The 25057-nt window shown below is 45.2% G+C and overlaps 1 protein-coding gene across 1 annotated transcript; it reads right to left on the bottom strand.

Annotated features, from left to right (window-relative positions):
• Positions 1-21708: 21708 nt before the first annotated feature.
• KCNA1 (potassium voltage-gated channel subfamily A member 1) lies at positions 21709-23352 on the bottom strand. Its single transcript, XM_004596356.2, has one exon. It carries the CDS (start codon positions 23274-23276, stop codon positions 21789-21791), a length of 1488 nt encoding a protein of 495 aa, XP_004596413.1. The 5' UTR covers positions 23277-23352; the 3' UTR covers positions 21709-21788.
• Positions 23353-25057: the final 1705 nt, after the last annotated feature.

Genomic DNA, 25057 nt, shown 5'->3' with positions numbered 1-25057 from the left:
CAATCATGAATCACAGTCCTTTTCACACCTTTCACTATAGTTCTCGGTAGAGGAGAGCAAACTGGAATTTGAACAGTTTATGTACTCCTACTACTTAGGCTACAAATGATGAGAGCATGCTAAGATGGAAAAGGGACTGAAGAAAAAATGGAGCCCAGCGCAGTGGCCTAGCAGCTAAAATCCTCACCTTGAACATGACGGGATCCCATATGGGCACCAGTTCTAATCTCAGCAGCTTCACTTCCCATCCAGCTCCCTGCTTGTGACCTGGGAAAGCAGTTGATAACGGACCAAAACCTTGGGACCCTGCACCTGATTGGGAAACCTGGAGGAAATTTCCTGGCTCCTGGCTTCGGATTGGCACAGCACTGGCCGTTGTGGTCACTTGGGGAGTGAATAATCCTACGGAAGATCTTCCTCTCTGTCTCACCTCCTCTCTGTATATCTGACTTTGCAAATCATTACAAAGCATGTAGCACCATAAAAGACTAGCATTTTGGAAGTTCAGAGACTAGGGAACAGACACTTGGCTGGACTGAATCTTAAAATTCGCTTCAGCCATGCCCACATTATAACAAAGGGTTGAGGGAAAAACTTATCTGTGTTCTGCGGCTTATGCATACCTGAATTACAATAAGCAGTCACATGTCTGTAACACCAGACAGACAGAAAATGCATCCACAAACCAAGACAGCACAGACAGAAGGAACATGATCAGTAACAATAAAATGCCATGATGTTGGCTAAGCGTGGCTAAGCCCTAATCCAACAAGGGCTCTCCTTTCAGGACATGGGACATTGAGACACAGAAACCAGAGAGAAACAGAGATGGGGATGGAGGCAGCGACTAGCCGAGGAACTCCAGGGACCGCTGGCAGCCACTGCGGAGGCTAGGAGATGCAGGGAAAAGCCCATGGGGCTTCTGAGGCTGTGACTTTGCTGATGCCTTCACTTTTCGATGTTCAGCGTCTGGAATTGTGATGCAATACACTTATGCCATTTTAAGCCAAAAGCAAGTACAGTTTGTCTGCTATAACGCCCCCCTCAGAAAACTTCTAGAACCTTTCTCCAGAACCCTTTCTCTTTGGGCTCCCTAAGGGTGGCCCCCTCCATTCCTGGTATCCTCGCCCTGCTCTGGTGTCAGATAGGATTCTGCCTGTCTTCCTTCCCCAGCTTCGAGGTGGACAGAGCGCACAGGTCACTTGCTCCACCTTTCCCAGCAACTAGGACAGAATTTACAACCTGGTTTCAAGAAAGGGTCAGGGAAATCTGCCCCCTATACAACAGTTAAGTCTTGAAGGTCTTTGAATCTGTATATAGGGCAATGGAGCAAGCTGCCTCTTGGGACGCCCACATTCCATTTCGGAGTGCCTGGGAACAAGTCTTGTCATCGGTCCCTTCTAATGTGCACCCTGGAGAGCAGCAGGTGATGGCTCAAGCACTTACATCCCTGTCACCCATGTGGGAGACCTGGATAGAGTTCCTGCCTCCTGGCTTTGACCCACCCCAGATCCAGCGATGAGGGAATGTGGAGAGCCAACTAGTTGATAGTAAATATCCCTGCCTGCCTGTCAATCAGGGGATGGAAAATCTCCCTGTCCGCCTTTCTCCTTCCACTCTGTCGTTCTGCCTTTCGAATCAATGAAGATAAACTTGTTTACAAAAGAATATTATGTGTGCAAACAGTTGTGCATACTGTGTCATAATCTACATCTAGCCTAGAGTTGACCAAAGTTCCTGGCAAACACATCTGGCTCTTATGTCATCTCTCTAGGTATTGTTTATTTCTCCCCTGAAAACCATCTCTCTCTCTCTCTCTCTCTCTTTCTCTCTCTCTCTCTCTCTCTCACACACACACACACACACACACACACACACACGCAGACCTCAAGCATTTTTCTATTTTTGCGTCACTAAATTCTTCATTTTTTTTTTCACCCAATAGCTGCTCCACCAAGCAAAGCCCCTCTTCCACTCCAGAGCAGGGATAAGTGCAGGGATCTCCATCTCCCTCGTAAAGCAACCACAAGTTGACTGGGAGAGAAGCACTACCACATGGATTAAAAACTGTTGGAAGGGTTGTAAACAAAGGGTAATGATAAATGGTTATGTGGCAAGTGGGTGGGAGGTGTTTAGTGGGGTGTTCCACGGATTGGTGATGGGCCCAGCTTCCCTTAGCATCTTTATTAATGATGAGGTAGGAGGGGGAAACACTAACAGCACATTCATTAGAGGCAGGAGGATGCTAAATTGGGAGGTGTTACAAACACTGCAAAGGACGAAGCAACAGCGCAAGACTTGGGATGGTTGGAGGCAGACTCAGCAGAGTAAGACGGGATTGCACTGAGCGGAAGGGATTCGGAAACCACCTGATCCTCAACTGAAAACTAACAACACAGCTTACATTCAGAATGATTTCCTTAGGTGTGAGGGGGTGAGGCAGGGAGGAGCAGAGAAGGTGTTCCCCACTACTGCTTCTATAGTACGTTGAGATGGTGACCTCTCCCCCAACTCACCTTGGGCTGGCTTCATCCTGGAAGTATTCAGAGTTAATGTGTTCTTGCGAGCCTGACAACTCCTAGGGCCTTCTGGTTTCTGCCCTCGTGTGCCGTTAATTTCATGCCATTTCTCAAAGGTTCTCTTCCTTTTCTGGCTGTGATCCGCTATCTTTTCCACAAGGTCTCCCCATCTCCTTCCTTTCTCCCAGGGATGCCAGAGGCATGTGGGAGTCTGTCCCACAGTGTATGTGTTTTCATGTGTGGGATCAAGACACGATATTGCTAAGGAAGACATCCACAGGTTGTGCACACAGGAGAAGACTGTTTCTTCCCCACAGGAATAACAGATGGAAAACTATTTACCCTATTTCCAAAAGTCAAACAGTAAATCTGGAAGGATGAAATAAGGCTAAAGACTTCAGAACACTAAGCTCTGTGAAGAAAGCTGTTGTATAAATTATACATTATAAGCACGTAAAATGTTACCTGCCTGTAAAGATTTTAAGTCCTCCCCACAGTATCCAATATAACAAAATACTGTTTCTGCAACCAATTAACTCTGACTGAATACCTACTCTGTGTCCAATGTGATTCCTACCCCAGAGTAACTGGGAGTAATGGGAATGAAAGATACAAATAAGGATTTGTTGACATACACTTCTCAAAGAACAGTGATGGTAGAGTCCTAGCTAAGTGTTTGTCAATTAAATAGTTGTTCAGCGTTCCTGGAAACAGGAAGGCAAAGCCCCAACACGTGAAACATAGAGCAAGCAAAGATACAAGGACAGTAACATGAGGGTGCTTCAAATGGTTCATGGAAAATGGCACTTAAAGATGTTAGGGAAGTGGGGGGATCATGTTGTGGTGTAGCACGTTAGGCTGTGGCTCTCAATGCTGACATCCCATGTCAGAGAGCCTGTTCGAGTTCCAGCTGCTCCACTTCCAATCCAGTTTCTTGCCAATCTGCCTGGGAAAGCAGTGAAAGAGAGCCCAAGTAAGTGATTCCCTGCCACCAGGTTGGAGACCCAGATGGAGTACCTGGCTCCTGGCTTCAGCTTGGTCCAGCTTCAAGTGTTGGAACCATTTGAGGAGTGAGGCAGCAGATAGAAGATCTCTCTCTCTCTTTCTCTCACTCTCTCTTGCTCTCTCTCAATCTTGCTCTCTGTCACTCTTGCAAATAAATAAAATGACTATTTAAAGAAAAAAATAAAAGATTTAATTTTGGTGCAAAAAAAATAGAAATTTAAGCCTAATTCTTTGTAAAGATACATTTTGCCTAAGCTTTATTATCTCTCATAAACATACATTTCAAATTTTTTAAACTTACCTTTTTAACCCCATGTCCCTCAAACTTTTTAAAAAATAGCCTGTGTGCTCTTAATATACTTTCTGGAGACATTGAGTAGACAATGAATACAGGGTGCACAAAATCAAGTAGCAGAAGATGATACTGCGAAATGAAAATGTCTTGAGTGTTGATTACTTAAAGGAGAAGAACAAGGAATACCTGCGGCTTGGGAGGTTTTGCAGGTGGGTTTGTTAAGTGTGCTTATTTTCCATGCTACCTTGCTTGAGCTTTACTCTCTGCATGAAGAAAAGCATTTGCAGTTTTAAAGCAGAGCATAACACCATTAAGAAATAGTAGATCAGTCTTCACTTTCTGATAAAAGTTCTGTTTTTATAAACTTTTTAATTTTAACATGTAACAATTCTAAACATCTGACTGTATTCATTTCCTGTGGAGATACTATATGCATACTGTTATTATGCTTATTAAGATCAAGGACATTAATATCATAACATTCACAACAATGATAGTAACACGGGGGAAAGGGGAAACAGTATTTATAACTAGATATCAGAGAGATATGACACCCATACAGTTTTTACTCTCTCTATACATTAATTGTCACAAATATGAGAAAACATGTGTCTTTACTTTCAGGACTGGTAAAAATGCTTAGTAACTGAAGTCTACTTTTACTTATTTTATGCCTAATTGGTTGGACTGATAAAATAATATATTAGGTTAAAAGCATCTTTTTAACATTTTACTGGGCAGCACTGTAAGATATACAATCATGTGTGCTCTTATAATACAAAAAACTGAACAAAGTCATTTCAAAGATGAGTTCAAGCAAATTACAAGCATTTCTGCTTGTGGAAACACATGCATTTTGAAGTTGACTTAAATCAGTGTTTCTTACGTGGTATTCAACAACCAGTGTGTCAGAGCAAGCTAACCTGACCTAGCACAAGCAGGAGCAGGCACTTGGCCTAGTGGAGTAGCCTAGATTGCACTCCAGCTCCAGCTCCTGAATTCAGTTTCCCATAATGCAGTCTGTGGGAGGCAGCAGCAACAGTTCAATTAGTTGGGTCTTTGCTGTTCACATGATCTGGCTCTTCAGTGCCAGCCTTATCTAGCTCGGTCCTGGCCAACACAGGCATTCACACAGTGAACCGGCAAGTGGGAGTTCTCTCTCTTTAAAACTGTTTTTTTTTTAATTAATTACATTGCATTATGTGACTCAGTTTTATAGGTATTGGGATTTCCCCCCCCCTCCCCAAACCCTCTCCCCATGGTGGATTCCTCTACCTTGTTGCATTACCATAGTTCAAGTTCAGTTGAGATTCTTTCATTGCAAGCATATACCAAGCATAGAGTCTAGTATCTTATTTCTAGATAAGTTCAACGGCTTCTTGAGGAGACCATCTCTGGTCTGAAGGGAGAGCCGGCAGAGTAACATCCCGATCAATTAAAAGCCCCAACATAACATCAGCAACAATTTATAACGTTATGGAATTAGTTGACATAGTATTGAGTTACCAATATGTTAAAAAAAAATGCAAGTTCTTAACCACATTCTGTGACTTCTTCATTGACATTTCAATTTTAGTTTATATACAACCGGGTTCTATACACCTTAAAATGGCTATAGATTACTATTTAGCTGTCTCGTGTCTATTTTCATTGTAGTATTTAGCTTTCTATAGCGTTGAAGCATAATTTTATTGAGCCTGGCCTTTTTTTTTTTCGGGTAGTCTAGGCTGGCTTATAACTCTATCAAGACATATGTCAACAGTTTCGGTGCAGAACAGTTTTAAGGAGGGGTGTGCAGAGAAGTCTTCAATGCCCTAGTGAGGAGTAACTAATCTTTGTGTCCCACCTCGTAAGATATAAGTGAATCCACGCTGACCGTTTCCTGTCTGATTCTAGGCTTTCCTTGTTGTTCTCTGTCTATTCTAATTGCTATTTTCACTAAGCTTGCATCAGATTCCTTAGCTTCATGTGTTCACAGTATAAGATCGTGTGAGTTGAACTCCAGCTGGAGAATCAGAATTCCTGACCTTGGCTTATCTACTATCTAGCTGTGCGACCTTGAGTGATTAGTTCATTGCTCTTTGCTGCCTTGTAAATAAGATTAATGTATCCTATGCTTATAGAATACAGTAAACTCATAGTATACATTAACAATAACAGCCAGATTTCCAAACATAAATTGCCTCTAATAACACAACATAGGATGGAGGAGGACCAGAGAAGGAATCTGTTAAGACGATTCAAATACAAAATAGAAGAGAAAAAAAAGAGGGAGAGAAGAGATGGCTTTTAAGGCTCAGATTGATTCTGAGATCCTGTAATTCCATGATGCATGACTCAGGCACAGAGTACCAGAGCTGACTGTCATGGTTCACACGCAGGATCCGAACAATCCCAGCTGTTCTTGACTGAGAGATTGCTGTGCTGCCACAAACATACAGAGTGTGGCAAAAGAAAAAATACCCTGAGTAGGTGCTTGGCTTAGTGGTTAAGATGCTGCTTCAGGCAGCCATGTCCCACAGCAGAACGCCTGAATTTTAATCCCAGCTCCGACTCTTGATCCCAACTTCCTGCCAGCACAGACCCTGCGAAGCAGGGGTGATGGCTCAAGAGATTAGACAGAATTTCCAGGTCCAGCCATCACACACATTTGGAAGACAAATCTGTGTACACACAGGGCATTTTGGCTCTCTCTTTTCTGCTCTACTTACCAAAATAATTTCTTGAAAAATCTGTTTATTTTAATGCGAAATGCAGATTTACAGAGGGGAGAAACAGAGAGAGATTTTCCACCTGCTGGTTCACTCCCTAAATGGCTGCAACAGCCAGAGCTGTTCCAATCTGAAGGCAAAAACCAGGAACCAGGAACCTCTTCCAGGTCTCCCATAAGGGTACAGAGGCCCAAGGACTTGAGTCATTCTCCTCTGCTTTCCCAGTCCACAAGTAGGGAGGTGGATCAGAAATAGAGTAACCAGGATCTGAACCGGGGTCCATATGGAATTCCGGCACTGTAGGCAGAGGCTTAGCCTTTGAGCCACTGAGCTGGCTCCCAACAAAATTTTTTAAAAGGAAAAATACATTAGCACCTCCACTGCTACCCCCAAATCCTTCTGATAGCACAAACACCTCTCTGACGCCTCTGAGTTAGGAAGGGTTTCATTGGAACATTGTCTAAGATGCTGCAAGGGGCCAAGGTTTGCCACTGGCCAGTGCCTTCAATGATCCAGACAGCAAACTCCTGCAAGCAAGGCCCTACTTATCTTCTCTGTTCACTGGCTGGCACCCAGGAAGTGGCCATATTAACTAATAATAGCATAGAACCTACAAATATTCCAAGACTTGGTTGCTTTCTAGAATTTTTTAGGTGTGTTACATCACTGGACTGGAACATGCTGCTTTAAGCAATATCATTCTGAGTTTTAACATGTAACACCAACCATGTCTCATGCCATTAGATACTACCTACTCCTCTCTCCCCCCAAAGCACCTTTATCCCAAATAGTGCATGTCTAAATACTCTGTTGTACACTGATATCACTTAGTAGCTTGTATTCTAGATTTCAGATTTTGTGCCACCTGAGAGAAAAAGAATATACAAGCTCTCTAAAATGATCCCTTCTGAACTGGAGATGAAACAAAATTCTGTTTACAACTGACACTGGATTATTGGAGAACATCAAACATAAGAGCAAGACTTGGGGACTGGCACAGTGGTGGAGCAGGCTAATCATTTGCCTTGCAATGCCAGAATCCTGTGTGAGTGTCAGTTCATGTCTTGGCTCCTCCACTTCTAATTCAGCTCTCTGCTTGTGGTCTGGAAAGCAGAGAAGGATGGCTCAAGGCCTTCAGCTCCTACATCCACATGGGAGATGTGGAGGAGTCTCCAGGATCCCAGCTTTGGAGTGGACCAGTTCTAGCTGTTGTGGTTGTTTTTGCAAAGTGCAAACTTCTTGCTAACAGGTTAAAGTCACAGAGTAACAGGAACCACCATTAATCACAAAATCTAGAGCGTGTGTGTGTGTGTGTGTGTGTGTGTGTGTATTTTGTTTGTTGTTTTTGGTTGGTTGATTGGTTGGTTGGTTTTTTTGTTTTGTTTTGTTTTGTTTTGTTTTGTGGGATGGGGATAGGAAAGGGGAGTGTTTCAAATCCAAATGAAAAGCTACCCAAACAATTAGTTCCCCTAATTAGGTCTCTTTCCAGATGAAAAAGAAATCTAAATGATTCTCTCATTTCTAGCACAACTGGCAAGTGAATTCTCTTCGCAAGGAATGCAAATGCATGGATTCCATGCCGAATATCTATCTCTGACTTGGCCACAAGAACACTTACGGGCACGGTGATCGTGCCACAAGCTCTGATTGAGCCTTTGGCTTTTCAAAGAAAGCACCCTTCCCACCAGCTCTTTTCCAGGCACTTCTTCATCAGCCCTGTGACACATTAAGAGGAAATGCTAAGGTTACAGAGATGCATTAAGTCACGCAAGCGGTTTGGAGCCTTGCACTGGGACCTCAGAGTGCTACACCACAAAGGGGACCAGACAGAGGGAGGATCAGTCCATGTCAGTCTACCTGCGCCTGCACTCTGAACATACATTACCAAGAAGCAAAATTACCCATCCCCATACCATTAGGCAGCATTAGGCAGCATTGCCCATTGCTTCTGATTAATAATTGAACTCGATCCATACAGGAGACTCAGGTTGGTCTGGAGAATGCCTTCCAGTGTGCATTAGAGATGAGCCTCTCTAGGGGCCTCCATGCACTTTGCTCATTTTAACAAGTCAATCTATAACTGACAGTCAACCCCAGCTTATCTAATGATCCCACTTCCAAACCTTCCCTTCTGCCTTCCCGTTCTTCGTTCCTCCTGTCCGGAGCCTGCCTCCATGGCCACCTGCAAGCTGCTCTGATGGACATCACTGGAACCCTTCACCACTGGAGAATACAGTCATCCCAGCTTCTGGAAGTGCCCTCGCCCATCAGCTCTCTAGCAGTTGAGTCCAAGGAAGGATCATACAGTCCAAGGGCCTGACCTCCATGCTGTGCCTCAGGACCACAAGACTGTCCCTTCTAGCTTCAGAGCCCCCTGCTGGTAAGGCAGCATCTCTGTTTCAACAGAGGCACTCCATCTCTCCCCCAGGTGACCCAACAAGGCCTTGCCAGAACAACCCGCCTGCCATAACCCCCAGGCCCAGGCTTCTTCTGAGAAACTCAACCTGCATCTGGAGAGAAATGTGTCCACCTCACTTGACTCCAGAAGACACTAGTGTGAGAAGCACAAATGTGGGTGAGGACAGGTGTTGTGAAGGTTAAGCCAGTGCTTTAGGATGTCCATATTTTATACCAGAATCCCTCAGAGCGATCCTGCCTCTGCTTCCCATACAATCCCCTGCTAGTGTGCCTGGGAGGCAGCAGACAGTGGTTCAAGTACATGGGAGTCCCAGATGGAGTGACCTGAATAAGCCCTGGCTACAATGGAGAGAACCAGTGAAAGGGAGTATCTCTCTCTCTCTCTTTCTCTCTGTATTTCTCCCCCCACCCTTGCTCTACATTTCCAATAACAATCAAGACAAAATAATGCCTGTGAAAGATCTTTGTATATTTAAAAGATATTAAAGAAGAGCACTTATGAAACTCCCCCTTAAGTTACCATTCAAATATGTGGTGCTTGTGGGAAAAAGAAAAATATATCTTTCCTGTGGTCTGCAATTCTAGAGTTAAGACAAAACTAGCAGGCCCAAACTTACAGAGGTATGAATGTAAATAATGTTGCAGGATATGTTGTCTCAGGAAATTTCGTCCATTTAAGACAAGTATTCCAGTCATCTGACGTTGAAGGGTGTTGCTGGGGTTGGTGTGGACTACAAGTGCTTTCCTTCAAAGGGTGTCAAAAATGTCCCAGTAATAACCAGTTAGACAAAGGGCATTATTGAAAGGTGCCCCCTCTTTATCACCTGTATTTATAAATCAGCAGATAGTACCTAGACATAGTACAGAAACAAGCAACCAGCCACCCACCCAAAACTTTGATTCACTGTGATAATTTAAAGCTTGCAGCCCAGTGTTCACTTAAAAATATCACTTCCTCAGCAGAAAACAGAAAACACACAGCTGTTGAACTAATGACGGAGAAGGACATGCCACAGATGTAAAGCCATGTTCAGAGATGGTTATGTTGCCAGCTCTCTCATTGCTCTACAAGCAAAGATAGCTCAAAAAGTTTATATGAGTGCTTGGAGTAGTTTCTTGGAACACCTGAATTCCACACCAGAACTCCCGGGCTTGTGGTCTGGCTGCACTCCAGATTCCAGATCCCCACTAAGACAAGACAAATGGCTCAAGTATTTGGGTCCCTGTCACCCATGTGAAAGGCTCCAATTGAGTTCTGGACCCTTAGCTATTGCCTCGCTCAACCCAGGCTATTTTGAGCATTTGGGGAGCGAACCAGCACATGGAAGATCTCTGTCTCTCTCTCCTCTTTACTGCCTATCATAATGAATAAAGTCCTTTATCAAAATAAAAATAAAGTTGAAATTTATCCATTATTTTTCATAATATGCACTTTCCACTAACTTTTTGAAGACATCTTCCAGGCATGGCTATCAAGAATATTTTGCACCGCAGTCAACTTTCCATCTCCACATTCTGAAGGACCCTCAAACACAGCACACACCTCAGCTCCCCTGCTTGTCGCTAAGAAGACAAAGGAAGAAAGGAACCAGGAAAAACCTTACCACATTAACTGCAGCACACCCAAACCCAAAGAAAAACACCCCAGGGATTCTCAGTTATTGCTGTTAGATCTATCTGTTGGATAGATAGATAGATAGATAGATAGATAGATAGATAGATAGATAGATAGAAGCTTCTCTAATTGCATGATGGAAAATTCCTTCATGATATCTTTTTGGTAACTTTAACTAAACCGAAAGGGTAATAAATCTTTAGTATATATTTACAGGGCTAATCCATTAAGGCGAATGCACACCTTGTCTGGATTGCACCATGGCATCTAAAATTCATAGACAGGCAGATGAGTAGATTGGCAAAAGTACATAGGTGTGGTGTGTGTATTTGTGTGCATGTGTGTGTGTGTCCATGTACACACAGGTGTTTTTGAATAGATGTGCATGTGCATGGAGTAGGATCAGGGACAAATATTTTCCTGTAGACAGGTGTCAGGGCCCCAAAATAAAGAGACACCTGGGTGTTTAATAACACAAGCAAAGGATAAAGCATAGGTTGCATAGCTCCCCATTGTAGAGACTTCTCCACCAGCATTTATTTTGTTTGTGCCAGTCAATATTTAAGACTCTGAAGAAAGATCAGATTATCCACCAGGAGCAATCCAAGAAACGACGGCAGCTCTAACAACTCACAGTTGTTTCAACCTAATTATGAGCAACCACTTTCTAGCAACATGAACTGCCAGCCTGCTCTGACCTCTAAAGGAAGTAGTGAAATACGCAGAAAACACCCTCATCTGGTCTTAGGCAGAATGAGTACAGACACAGCTCTCTGGGTCATAAGTAATAATGAAATAAATGTACACAGTCTCAGAAAAGAAAAACATAAAGGAAGACAGAAGGAAGGATGAGAAGAAAGAAGGAAGGAAGGGAAGAAGGGAGGGAGGGAGGAACCTAGAATTCTAACGCTTCCCAACGCATTTCTGAAAGTCCTCTAATATGTCCCTGCTCTTCTCCACAAGACTATGCTTTGGGGCACAGCACAGTAGCCTAGCAGCTAAAGGCCTTGCCTTGCACGTGCTGGGACCCCATATGGGTTCTGGTTCTAATCCCAACAGCCCCGCTTCTCATCCAGCTCCCTGCTTGTGGCCTGGGAAAGCAGTCGAGGACGGCCCATGGCCTTGGGACCCGCACCCACGTGGGAGACCTGGAAGAAGCTCCTGGTTCCTAGCTTCAGATCAGCTCAGCTCCAGCCATTGCAGTCACTTGGGGAGTGAACCACCCGACAATAGGTCTTTCTCTCTGTCTCTCATCCTCTCTGCCTATCTGACTTTCTATTAAAAATAAATAAATCTTTTTTCAAAAAGATAAACAACAGCCTAATGGTCCATCACTTAACAATGAGTAGCATTGACTAATGACTCATTATTTTAGTCACCATAATCACCACCAATAATTAATGAATGACATTATATATACTGCTTATAACTCCATAGGTGAGCCAGGATCTCAAAACTCCCCAAACAATGTCTGCTCCATTTCCAAATCAACCATCTCAGAACTGAAGACTTGGAACATGCCAAACATTGCTCCCCACGGGCAGGCGAATGTTAGGACCCATAGCATTATTGGTGTAAACTCTTGAGAACCGAAATAAAAGTTAAGCATTTGATTTTCACATGCTAAACAACCCCCTCCTTTGGCTCTTGTTGTATACTCAAAGGATATTTTTGTCTTGACACATTCTGTTCTAATGCACTCCTTGGAAATTCTCACAGTGGGCCACTTCTTTAATACATGATCATTATTCAGATACTAAAGTGAAATCACTTTGCTTTCTCAATTATCAACCCTGTGATTAAAGGATGTTTACAGTACCCATTTTTATCTATGAAGGGAGAACATTATTCTTTTAATACCAACAATATGATCTTTATCCTGAGGAATGTAAAAGAGAGCTTTTCCATCTTCACTAGAATCTATCCTTCAGCAATAAGCTAATATTCCGCAATCTTTCAAAAAAAATACCAAGGTGGGTGTTTCATCTTCTAGAGCTGACATGCATGCAACTTTTTCTGATATTAAAAAGTGTTTTGCTTTTAATGAAGGGAGAACACACTGTACAACATGTGAGTCTTGAAACCAAAAAAGTTCCCTTTGAAACTCACATAAAACGCCATTATTTCCTCTCTGCAACAGTGAAATGATGATATTGCAGAGAATTTTAAAAAGGCACCATCACAGCATAGATAATCAAAGCAGTACAGATATGCAAATGTTCTTAATTCATTTCATTAAAGATAAGGATTTGTGATCAAATTATCTTAAATTTATCTTAATTTATCTTAAATGTAAGCCTCTCTGCATGAATGAATCATTTTCTAAAATTAAGTCTTTTAAAAAATGATTTATTTATTTGAAAGGCAGATTGAAGAGAGAGAGAAAGTTGTATGTTCCACCTGCTGGTTTGCTCTCCCAATGGTTGCAATCACCAGGGCAGGATCAGGTTGGAGCCAATAATCAGAAACACCAGCCTGGTTTCCCAAACAGGTGGCTGAGGCCCAATCACTTGGACCATTATTACCTGCCCTCCCATATTAGCAGGAAGATGTTTTGGAAGCAGAGCAGCCAGGACTTGAGCGGATACTCAGTTATAACATGCCAGCACTGCAGGCAACAGCTTATCCCATCGCTCTACAAAGCTGGTTTCTAATTTTAATTCTGAAAAAAAACTTATTACAGTTGGAATTAATTTCTCAGGGAATGTTCCTAAAATGCACTTAATGTCAAGAATTGGAAACACTGCGAACAGGTTATCTATCACAGAAAATATGCAATAAGTTCATTTTTAAAATCATTAGCAAGTTTAATAACTCAATCTAGCCCTTGAATGTCATTCTTTAGAAAACATAATATTTCATGAACTAAAGATTCTGATATTTAGACGTTACATAATTGCAATAAAAATCTTTAGAGAAAAAACAGACCGAAGTGTGACTATTGTTTATATCCAATCAATTTCAGAAAGAAAGAACTGGACCACTTTGAGATATAACTTATAAAATTTCATAACCATCTTTGTAGCACAAAATTTTCAAGAAAAGACATACATTGATTCTCATATGCATGTGAGGGTTGTTTTATCTTTAGCAAGAACAGTTAAGAATAGTCTTTTATAGATTGATTTATAGACAAGCATATGAGAAAACTTCCCAAACAACATCTTGCTTGATTTCCTCAATATTCACAGGTGCAGAGCAAAAACAAGCCAGACAATATTTCGCACATTGGGGAAACGAGACTATCAGAAGTGATGGAATCCTGGAAGATACCTTCTGGTACCTCAACATATTGTGTAGCAGAATTTACCCTTGATATTTAAGGTCTGAAGATACAAAATAATATTCATGTATCAGAACAAGTGAACTAGAACAAGACTAGCAACAGTGGCTCGGGGTCCTGCATGGTTGCAGAATGTCTGGTGTCATTTTCAGTGCATACTTAAGGCTCCTACTGAAATCATTTCCACCCCCAGGTCTTCAGATTTAACCATCATCCTGTTCACTTTTCAAATTAGATCTCCCCAGAATCCTCCTTTACAGCACAGTTCATCTCATTGGAAGGAATGACCCAATGGCTTTTTCCTCCTGCTCCTCCTTTTGTTGTTGCTATGAATAACATACCTTTTAGTATCTCCTGTCTATAGAACACACTGCAATTGACAAGCAGGTGGATCTATATTATCTGCTTTACTCCACACCTTTTGAAGTGTTTTATTTCTATTTTAGGATGGGTATATTTAAATGCTGAAAGAAGTGAAGTGTTTTTGTCTACTGGTCTTTCCTTCTTAAGTGGCATTGTACTTTGCACTAGTCGGTCATCCCTGTAGACATGCAGCGTCTCTGCTTTGCATCAGACAACTGGGTCATAGACTCTAGCATCATCACAGGGCTGCTCCCTTCACCCAACTGACAACCTTGGGCAGCTCTCCTCACCTGTAAAGCAAGGACGCCAACAGCAGCCTTGCCTAACTCACCAAGTAGAACAGCATGATGTTTGTGGAAGTTATCTGAAAACCGTCAGGAGCTACACAAAATGGAAGTGTTGCTGGAAGAACCTTCCTGCAACAGGGCATCTGTGAGATGGCCTTCAATTTGAGAAGCAATAACTGGTGGAGTTGTTGAAAACCTGACAATGGAGCGAGTGCTCTAAAAGAGGAAAGGAGCAAAGGGCAGCAAGACCAGCTTCACTGCATCCACTACAATTAAGTCCAAAACCCTCAGCAGGTCAATGATCTGTACAGTGCATGACTTCAGTGCATCCCAATACCTAGCTTGCACAAAACCTAAATAAAGGGTAGGGTTTACCAAAACACCTTTTGTGGGGTAAAAAATAGAGATAAAAGAAGACTTAGAAGATCTAGAGACTCAGGGCTGTAGGAAATCACCAGATTTGAAGCGTTTAAAATTCAAACCGTTTCTCACCCCAGGAAACAAAGACTACACAGCTCATCAATTCTAAGACTTTTAAAGCATTTTTTTTCTTTCTCTAAACTGGAGATGAATCAATGCAATGATGAGTCATAACTGTCCCTGTTCTCTCTTTCTTACAAACACACAAAACAACAGCACAGCTTACAAATGATGGTGTCTTAGCCTCAACTGATGACATGGGAGAGTTTGGATTCTCTGTTTCCAGGCTGGTGCAGAGTGGTGCTTTCCAACTGCACAGAATGACCATTCTGTTCCTTTATCGGCATCAGATTTTGCAACAGACACCTCAGTTAAACTCTAGGGCCAGACCCTCTCCACTCTCAGGATCCACTGATCAGGATGAGAAATCTGAGCTGACAGCAGTAGGCAGCTCTCCTCACAGGGGGAGAAGGACAGCACAGGTCTCATCCATCCATTCTTCTTGACTCCTCCAATTGGCTTCTCTTGAAAATGGCTCAACTTCTTTGTTGAAAGCTCCATGAACAACAAGACTTCTGATTCTAGCGCTCCAGCTGCCAACGTCTTGGTTCTGCGTGTAATGCCAAGGCTGAGCATGGCGAAGCACATCAGGGGCTCAAGCACCCATGGGCACCACTGGCATGGATAAAATCCTAGCTCTGCCTTGTCTTCTCCACTACAGCTTAGTTTTGCCTGTTTTCCGACCCTAACAGCAAGATGACAGGCAGCCTGCCTAGCCTCAGGGCGACTTGCCGCAGTCATTTCTACAGCAAGAGAGTCATCTCCGAATTTTCAGCTCGAAACTCTCCTAATGCATGACAACTCTAGGATGACACATCAGCCACCACTCAGTGCATTGGGCACAAAACCAGATACTTGCCATGAAGCATCAAACCCTGTTCGCTTTGATCTGAAAGTGGTGCTATAACAAGGGATAGTTACAGGAAAGAAACAGACCTAAAGCTCAGAAAGATCCAAAAGGAAAGGCACAGCCTAATCAAAACCAAACAGGAAGAAAGGAATGCTCTCCATGCATAGGAAGAGCCATGTGTGAGAAGTCCACATGAAGAACAACCTAATGCCAGAACACACCAATGAGTAAGCTTGCGCACATGAGTGCACACACACACACATCTCCCTGTGATATTTCCCAGACCAAAACTGTGGCTGAGCAATAGTTTCAAATCAGGAACAACTTAAGTGCATAAAAGCAATGACTTTATTCTTTGAGCCACATCTCTTTTTTTTTTCTCTTCAAAGCTTGATGCCCCCACTAACTTCCTCAGGCCAAATTCCAATGGGATCCCTTTGGGATCTTACCTGATACTAAACAGTGAATTTAACATCCAAATTCAACCTGTGACATCAGGATGAGTTCCAAAAGGGGAAAATGCTATCGGTGATTTGATCTTGGATTGCATATGGTGTGAGATGAGAGAAGGGTCCCCAAAGACCAGTCAAGCAAGAGACAAATAACCAGCCAAGAAATTCCATAAGATCCTTAAAAATTATCTTTAATGAATGCCAAATATGAACAGATTGTAGAGTGACAGAAGCAAGTAAGATTGCATAGATGAAAACTATGCGCTTCAGTTAGGTTCTCAATTCATAACATTCAACGTCCCCTACCTGATGTATTGAACAGTTACGGCAGGGAAAATGCACAGTGGGTGAACATGAGACACATCTGTAAGCAACTGGCAAACTCAAGAAAGGAAGTAGAACCCTTCAGCTTCAATGGTTTGTTGCCCTGATGGTGCACTTTAAATTAGTACGACTCAATTTTGACCTCAACCTCCGTGATACCTTGATAATAGAGGTATGTCACACAGGGTCATTGTGACTTAGCAACGGTCTCAAAACAGTGCACTGAAGAGGAACAATGTACCTCAGCAAGTTTGGGGGCAGAGGCAGCCTTTGACCTGAAATATTTGGCAGGGGCAATTTCTTGTTCCCTTTTCCTTCCTTGCTCCATTTTCAGTATAAGACTTTTCCACACTCCTTTAAGTCTTGAATTACTGAAGTAACCTTCTGAATGCAAATCACTGCGGCTAGGGTAAGTCTCCTTAAAGCTATCCCTGTGGTCAGCAGGGCCTCATCGTGAATATGCACACTGGATTTCCAAGAAAGTTCATGGTCATTTTTTTTTTTTTTGACTGAGCAAAGAGACTGGCATTTGATTCTCAGGTTTCTAAACCTTATGTCTACATGCTGAATAAGTTTGCACAGTAAATCTAGGTAATGAAAAGTTTTGGTTAGCAATTCAGCTCATGTCCGTTTCTTTACCAAAAAAAAAAAAAAAAGATGGGTAATGTACATTCTTGGAAGATTTGCCTGAGTCGTGTTAGACATGTTTGCATAATACCCTGAAATTCCATAGTATAAATGCAAGTACCAATACACTGGAAGATGAATGTGAAGACATCTCCTGAGATCACAAGTCAATCCACGTTGTGTCTAACCTTAGCATTTTAGTCTATATGTCTTCTTAAAATGAGCATAAACATCAAAAAGACTTCATTCCTGCTGGAAAAAGCTGTAAGATATGATTGTTTAACAGTTTATCTTCTAACAATGCTAGATTCTGGGTGGTTACCACCCACCAACTCTCACCACTCCCAGGAAGAAGTCATTCCTGAAAGGAAATGGAGAATTACCTTCTGCTACTGTTCCCTTCTCCTTTCTGCTCATCCCAACCCACCAAACAGGGATTACAGTTTGAAATGGCTAAAAAGCGTGTGTTTTGAGATCTCCTTCTATTAGTAGGAAGACTGGGGAATTACTTCTACTGGCTGTTTAAGATATCATCTAATCTGAATTAATTGCAATTATACACAGCATGAAAAAGGCCTTTTATTTGCTGATTCAACCTCCAACTTAAAGAAACATATTCCTCACGTACCACTTACACGTGACTTTTTAATTCTCGGGTGAATCAAGGGTGTGATATCATCCTGTACTTGAGGTCCACTGCCATGGACTCTAAAGCTGTTGCACAAATTCAGCTTAGAGACATGGCCATCCATTGGTCATCACACAAGAGGATACCTTGCTACTGGTCTACCTTATTTTGCTAGGCCAGTTCACTAACATAACCTCAATGAACAGCGTTAACTGTGAATCAGAACTCAAGACTTCCCGAGGGAGGGGTTGTACACAGATGGGGAAAGGAATGCAAAAACAGAAAGCTCTTCTGGCTAAGGTCCATCTTCTACAGATCCAAGGACAGAGGAAATGAACATCTTTGGTCTCTCTGAGTCAGATTACTAGAGGCAAATTCATTACTTCAGAGATTCTGGGATGACTAACAGCTCCGGAGTATCCCAACCCTTCCACGGCCACCCTATTGAACTAGGGCCCTGATGCTACTGGAAGAGCTGAGCTATGGCTATGAGCACAGCAGGAGACTTCTCCTGGAGAAAACAGATATTTGGGACATGAGCCATGGAAGCTCGATTTCTAGGAAAGGGGCTAGAAAGGTCAAAAAGCCTGACTTTAAAATAAATAAATAAATACAGATAAGTAAACTAAAAGACTGTCATTGCTTAATAGGCAGTTTTGTGAAGTGCACCTTCAGGTCTACAAAGACATTTCAGCACGTTCTAGTGCAAAGGGGTAAGAGTTGTTGTCAAAGATTGCATGCCTATGCTACACAGCTGATCCCTGTACTTTCTCCTTACTGAAGTCTTTGCAGCAAGCTACAGATGAGTAAGCAGCTTTTGTTTCCGCCATACCACCCCTCAATTCCTCACACTTCTTCCCCAGGCCCCAGCCTACAGATTCGCTGCATGCAGCACTCCTTTCCAGTAACACATGCAGAAGAATCCACCAGTCCAGGGGGTGACTAGGAAAAGCATGCCTTGTAGCTATGAGCCAGTTTCATTAGTCTTGGTCCCGTTTTCTCTATCCGATCCATCTCACAGTACCAAATGGATTATTGCTGTTGACAGAGGGCAGCAGTTCAAGTTCTGTCTATCCTAGGCCACAACATGGGAAGAAAAGGTCAAGATGTCCCTGGGAGCATGGAGCAGAGATGTTGACATGCCTGCCTCCGTGGGGACTGTTAAGCAAGTAGGAGAGGACTAGCCAGGGCGAGATCAGGTTCAAACAAGAAAGAACCAGCACACAAATGAGTTTAATGCCCTGTATCAATAGCTGTGCAGTTCTCAGCCCCTCATTCTTCCATGAGACTGCTGAGTTCTTACAGATTCACAGAGGTCCCTACAGGAAAGTTGAACATCTTTATCTTCCAGTCAATTGAGTCAGTCTGTCTGGGTGTAACTTGAGTTTCTTGGTGGATTGTTCCAGGAGAGGATGAGATGGGAGACAGGAATAAAAGTAACAATGAAGGCTCTAGAAGAAGCCGGACAGGAACATAGAGGTGCTCAACAGCAGATGGTCACCTGCTAAGCACAGAGTGAAGGTATCCCCCACCTCAGTGTCCTTAAAAAGGCTGCGAGTGCCTCTGCATGAGTAGACAGGTGCCGGTCTTTGGAGGCAAGTGTCAGGTGGCTCTTTTTGATCTGGGCACAGGGTCCCCTCCATTCTCTGTGCTGAGTGACCGAGGCAGCACAGATCACATGTGCAGCTTGTAAAGTAACTGCCAGGTGGGAAAATCTTGGAAAACATCATGGGAAATCTCTGAAGGGCGGTGGGCCAGGAAGGGATGATGAGCTGAATGTTCCCAAATCCACAAGGATGCCTGAAAAAAAAATCTCAGGCTGTGATTTGCAAAGTGTTTTTGGCCAACAGAGATATTAGAAGGAAATGTGTTGGACCCGAGGAAGCTTTATGTCCATGGTGGCCCTCTGTAGGAAAGACATTCCCAAAAAGTTTATCTTGACTTCTGGTGGGGAAGAGGAATACACAAGTTCAAGTTCAAGTCCAGTTCAAAGATGGGCTTCCATTCACACCCAGAGTCAGGCTGCCGAAGGGACCAAGTCCGGTGGGTGGCCAGAAAGACAGTACCTTCTGGGTCTCCTATCTCTCGTCTCTCCAACATCTAGGGTGGTGTGGTTTTCTTGCAATGGTGATGTGAAAAAGCATGGATGGCAAAAGAAAAAGCAAAGGATCGGTGCCCCAACCCTCCCTCCCTTCCTTGAAGTAACTTCTTAACCTTGGTACAGAGGCACTTTCTGCATTTCACTGTGGGCAGAGGATAAAGGCACTAAGCAACTATTTAAATCAATTGATTGTGTTTCTTCAGGAGCCTCAAGGGGAGGGCTGAAGTCTCTACAGACTTCAAATCATGACTGCAAAAAGGAGTCAGCTCTGCTTTGGATGCATACAAGAGATAAACATTTTCATTTACATCCTAAGAATGCACCAGAAAACATGCACAATTGCACCTTTGTTTTGTTGGTTTGTTTTGCTTGTTTTTTTATCTTCAGCTAGAAAGAATACTTGTTCTTAGGTGTTTTTTTTTTCTACATAGTTTAAAGACTTATCTAATTTTCCACGGAGCTTCCCTTTAAGGGATGGGCATATAGGTCCTTTCTCGGCAGAAAACCTGACATTTCCCTGAGCGAAGGCAGGAAAATTGACTGAGTGTCCCCCACCCCACCCCCACCCCCCGTGATTTCTTTGGGGCCTTTCATCCCACACACTTGTAATTTTTATTATTTTTAAAAATGTATTACTAAAACCATGCAATAATTAAATCAAGGTACGTCTTAGTCCAATAGGCCATGATGCGGAATAAGAGAGCATGCTTTGAGCTCCAAAATGTTGCTGTCCCCTTCTGACTAATGTATGCACTTAAATACAGTACTTTATTTACTAAGAAAGTAGTTAATAAATGAAGGAGAGTGCACTTTTGGTGAATGCAAATTAAAAACAACCTATCTTGAGAAGAGTTGATTTCAGCTATTGTCTTGGTTGAGGTTCTTGGCATGCGACTATAAAGTAAATGTTATCCGATTCAAACATGCTTGCACGGACCTCCACGTGTGCTCTCTGCCAATAAGCAGAGCTGGGTGTTCACATCCAGTTCTGAAGGCTGGGCACCAGCTGCAGGACTGGTGAGAAAGCACCTGGATTTGGCTCACCTGCAGCTGAGAACAATTAGCAGCACTGCAGAGGATTCAACGAGCTGAATTCAGTGAGCTTTCTCGGAGAGCATGACTTGGATGGGAAGAACGGGACAGAGGGAATAGCCTCACCGGTCAGAGCCTGTATCTGATTTATCAGGTGCCCTGTGGACCCGTCCTAAGTAACTTGGGGTTTGTTTTGCTTTTCTTATTTTCACCCTGTCATATGCAGCTCAGATGATGACAATAGAAGCTCCATACGCTGCCCTTTTGGGCTGGTGGATCATGTTACCTACGCAATGGACTGCCTCACATGTGTTGTGCAGTTTGCAAAGGTTCTACACTGGAGTCCCATGCAAATACTAGTTTTATATTTCTAAGTGTTTGGGTTTCAGCTTAACTTCAAAAAAAAAAATCATGAAGCCTAAGGATTAAGAATGTTTTAGAGTGGGGAAGCGTCTAACTCTTACCTCACTTAGACTAATTTATGAACTTCTGTTATTTTTTTAAAGCCAGTTTTAGAAAATATCCTTTCTCTCTCTCTCTCTGTTTTTTTTTTAATAAAATGAAATTAGTTTCTTTTCATGGCTCTTGTAAGTGTCTGGTCGGCCACTTCCAGAAGCCACAAAGGCGACAATGCATTGACAGTTGAACAGAGCCTTCAACAGAGCCAGAGGCTATCAAGTCAGACTATCTACAGAGTGTGGCCACGAGTCCTGGGCGGGGAGGATGTGGGGACGGATTTTTTGTGGTCTAAGTCTGGTCAGCAAGGGCTGCTCTGCATGCACCTGCTGGCGTGTGAGTTTAAACATCGGTCAGCAGCTTGCTCTTACGAACGCAGTTCTGGCTAGCTGCGGTGCAGTTCCCAGTTCTGATGTTGGGCTGTCTAAAGTGGGCTATGCTATTATTCAGATCCTCCTCAATCTCCATATACTCGGACTTGCTCACCGTGGAGGAACTGCGACGACTGAGGTCGCTGTCAGAGGCTAAATTCGGGGCGCTGACGTGGAGCAGCTGAGCTTGCTCCTCCCCCTCAGTTTCTCGGTGGTAGAAATAGTTGAAATTGGACACAATGACAGGTACGGGCAGGGCAATTGTCAGCACACCAGCGATGGCACACAAGGAGCCCACGATCTTGCCTCCAATTGTCACAGGGTACATGTCACCGTATCCCACGGTGGTCATGGACACCACCGCCCACCAGAAAGCATCGGGGATACTGGAGAAGTGCGACTCAGCTTCTTCCGCCTCGGCAAAGTACACTGCGCTAGAGAACAGGATGACCCCGATGAACAGAAAGAAAATGAGCAGCCCTAGTTCCCTCATACTAGCCTTGAGGGTCTGGCCCAGGATCTGGAGACCCTTGGAATGGCGGGAGAGCTTGAAGATCCTAAAAACCCTGACCAAACGGATCACCCTGAGGATGGCCAGCGACGTGGCCTGCTCCCCTTTCTGGTTGCCCTCCTGCTCGGCTATCTCGGTGCCCAGCGTGATGAAGTAAGGGATGATGGCCACAATGTCGATGAAATTCATGATGTTCTTGAAGAAGTCCGTCTTGCTGGGGCAGGCGAAGAAGCGCACCACCAGCTCGAAGGAGAACCAGATGATACAAAGCGTCTCCACGATGAAGAAGGGGTCGGTGAAGATGCCGGAGCTGTAGACCACCGTGGTGTTGTCAACCCGGTGGAAGGTGCCCGTGAAGTCCTTGTCGTCCTTCAGCTCGGGCAGGGTCTCCAGGCAGAAGATGACGATGGAGATGAGGATGACCATGACCGAGACAATGGCGATGACACGCGCTGGACCCGAGCTCTCGGGGTACTCGAAAAGCAGCCACACCTGGCGCTGGTATTCCTTCTCCGGCAAGGGGCGCTCCTCCTCTTTGATGAAGCCCTCGTCCTCTCGGAACTTCTCCATTGCCTCCTCGCCCAGCTCGTAGAACTTGATCTCCTCGGAGAACATGTCCAGCGGCACGTTGACGGGCCTGCGCAGGCGGCCCCCGGACTGGTAGTAGTACAGGATGGCATCGAAGCTGGGCCGGTTACGGTCGAAAAAGTATTCATTGCGCAAGGGGTCGAAGTAACGCATGCGCTTCTTGGGGTTGCCCAGGAGAGTATTGGGGAATTGTGCCAGGGTCTTGAGCTGCGTCTCAAAGCGTAACCCAGAGATGTTGATCACCACGCGCTCGCAACACTCATGCTCGTCGTGCTCGGCCGGCCGTGGGTAGCTGCCCTCAGCCGGGTGGCCCGGGGCAGCCGAAGCCTGGTCCTCGTTCTCTCCAGACATAACCGTCATGCTGGAAGCTGGGAGCGGGCTTGGGAGGCCAGGAGGAGTCCCAGGGCCGATGAGGCGCGAGGAAAGTGAGGCTGAGGTGAGGTGGATTGGCTGGGGGGGGGGGGGGGGGGAGCGTAGGACCCGGGCGCCCTCACCCCCCCTCTACCGCGTTGCGCGTCTGCCCCCTCCCGCGCTCAGGGGGAGGGGCTTCTGTGCGAGCAGGTGCGGAGAGGTGCAGCTTGACTCCTGACCCCTCCACCCTGCCTTGGTACTCAAATTGGGATCCCTACCCTGGACCCTGGTCCTCCGGGACCGGAGCTTTGTGCCAAGGGTTGGGTTTGCACGATGCGCTTTTTTTTGTTTCTCTAGGGACTTTATTGCCCCCTCCCTTTCTCTTTATTTATTTGTTTGTTTTGGGTATTCCCTCCTGCTCCATTGGGCCTTAACGCAGCGCCGCCCTAGTGGGACGGGCCATGGCTTCAGGACTGGTGCCACCCTCCCCTCCCCTTTCGCCAGCTCTCCAGGGGAACAGAGGCAATGCCAGCTCAGCGGAGCCTCACGCCTGCCAACCCGCTCCGCCACTCCTCGGCTCACCCCCCTCCTAGCCCTCTTCGCCTGCCGCCTTCCTTCTAAGCTCGCACCGGGGCGGATCGATGGACGCTGCGGAGAGATAGAAAGTGATATGGGGAAAAGGGGGGAGGGCAGAAAATCAGAAGCGTTCGGATGGGACGGACCTACAGACAGCAAAGAGTACAGACGTGCAAGCTTCCGGAGACAACACTGGACTTAGAGGCAGGATATCACACACGCGCAGACCGACGGACACACACATACACACGCAGGCGCCCCCAAATCCAACTTTGTGGCTCCTGCGTCCCGCTTGCCCTAATGCCCCATAGCCAATCTGTAAGCAACTCCGGTTAAACTAGGAGATCCGAAAAGCGCCGAGAGACCCCGAGAAGGAGAGCTCCGGATCCCGAACAAGCATCCCCGCATCCTCCGCCTCTCACCTCCCGCCACCCCTGTCCGTTCCCGCCGTCCCCACCCCGACACCCCAACCTCCTGGTACTGCAGCCCCGAGCTGCGGTGCGCCCTTACCTGGCCGGCAGGCTTAGCGCAGGGCGGTGCGGAGTCGGCCGACAGCCCGGGTGGGGATGCGGCAGGGCGGCTGGGCAGCAGTCGAGCGCCCCGGCCACAGCATCCGAGAGGAGGCGCCCGGGCAAACTCGCCGCCTGCGTCCACTCGTCCTGTGCCCCTCTCAGTCGGACGATCGCTTTCCCGAGCAGCCGCGGTAGAGTCGTGCGCTCCCTGCCCCCATGCTCACCAGGAGCCGGCAACCGGGAGACTCCGTCCTCTCTCGCGCTGGTGCGGGGAGTTCCGGAGGGAGGGATGAGATGGGAGATGCGGAGCCGAAACGTACCACTGTGTCTTGAAGGTAGAGGCAATTGCCGATCCACAGTCCTCTCGCTCCCTCGCAGAGCGGTGGGAGCCCCCTGGACTGGATCCCAAGGAGGCGGGCGGGAGCCGGGGTCTACATGGCTCTCCGCAAACCCCCAGCGTGGAGCTCGCTCCGGGAGCCTTCAGAAGCAGCGCCGAGTGAGGCAGGGTGCGTGCGGCAGCGAGTCCGCTCGGTCCATTTCTGGGCGCTGCAAGATCAGCAGAAACCTGAGAAAGCGCCTGGGATGCGGAGCAGCGATTGGCCCGCCCGGGCGTGGGTTGGGGAGGGCGGGGGAGGGCAGGAGCCAGGAGGTAGCTGGAAAATAGGAGGGGGTGGTTTGGCAAAGAGGGGGGTTGTCGTTCGG

This window comes from Ochotona princeps, chromosome 27, assembly GCF_030435755.1.
Source record: "Ochotona princeps isolate mOchPri1 chromosome 27, mOchPri1.hap1, whole genome shotgun sequence".
NCBI classification, from domain to species: domain Eukaryota; kingdom Metazoa; phylum Chordata; class Mammalia; order Lagomorpha; family Ochotonidae; genus Ochotona; species Ochotona princeps.
Note: the sequence above shows the minus strand (reverse complement) of the source record. Positions and strands in the feature narration are given on the sequence as shown.

What these genes read in the sequence shown, in the direction of transcription:
- KCNA1 (XM_004596356.2), bottom strand. Translation starts at nt 23,276, where the DNA reads ATGACGGTTATGTCTGGAGAGAACGAGGACCAGGCTTCGGCTGCCCCG.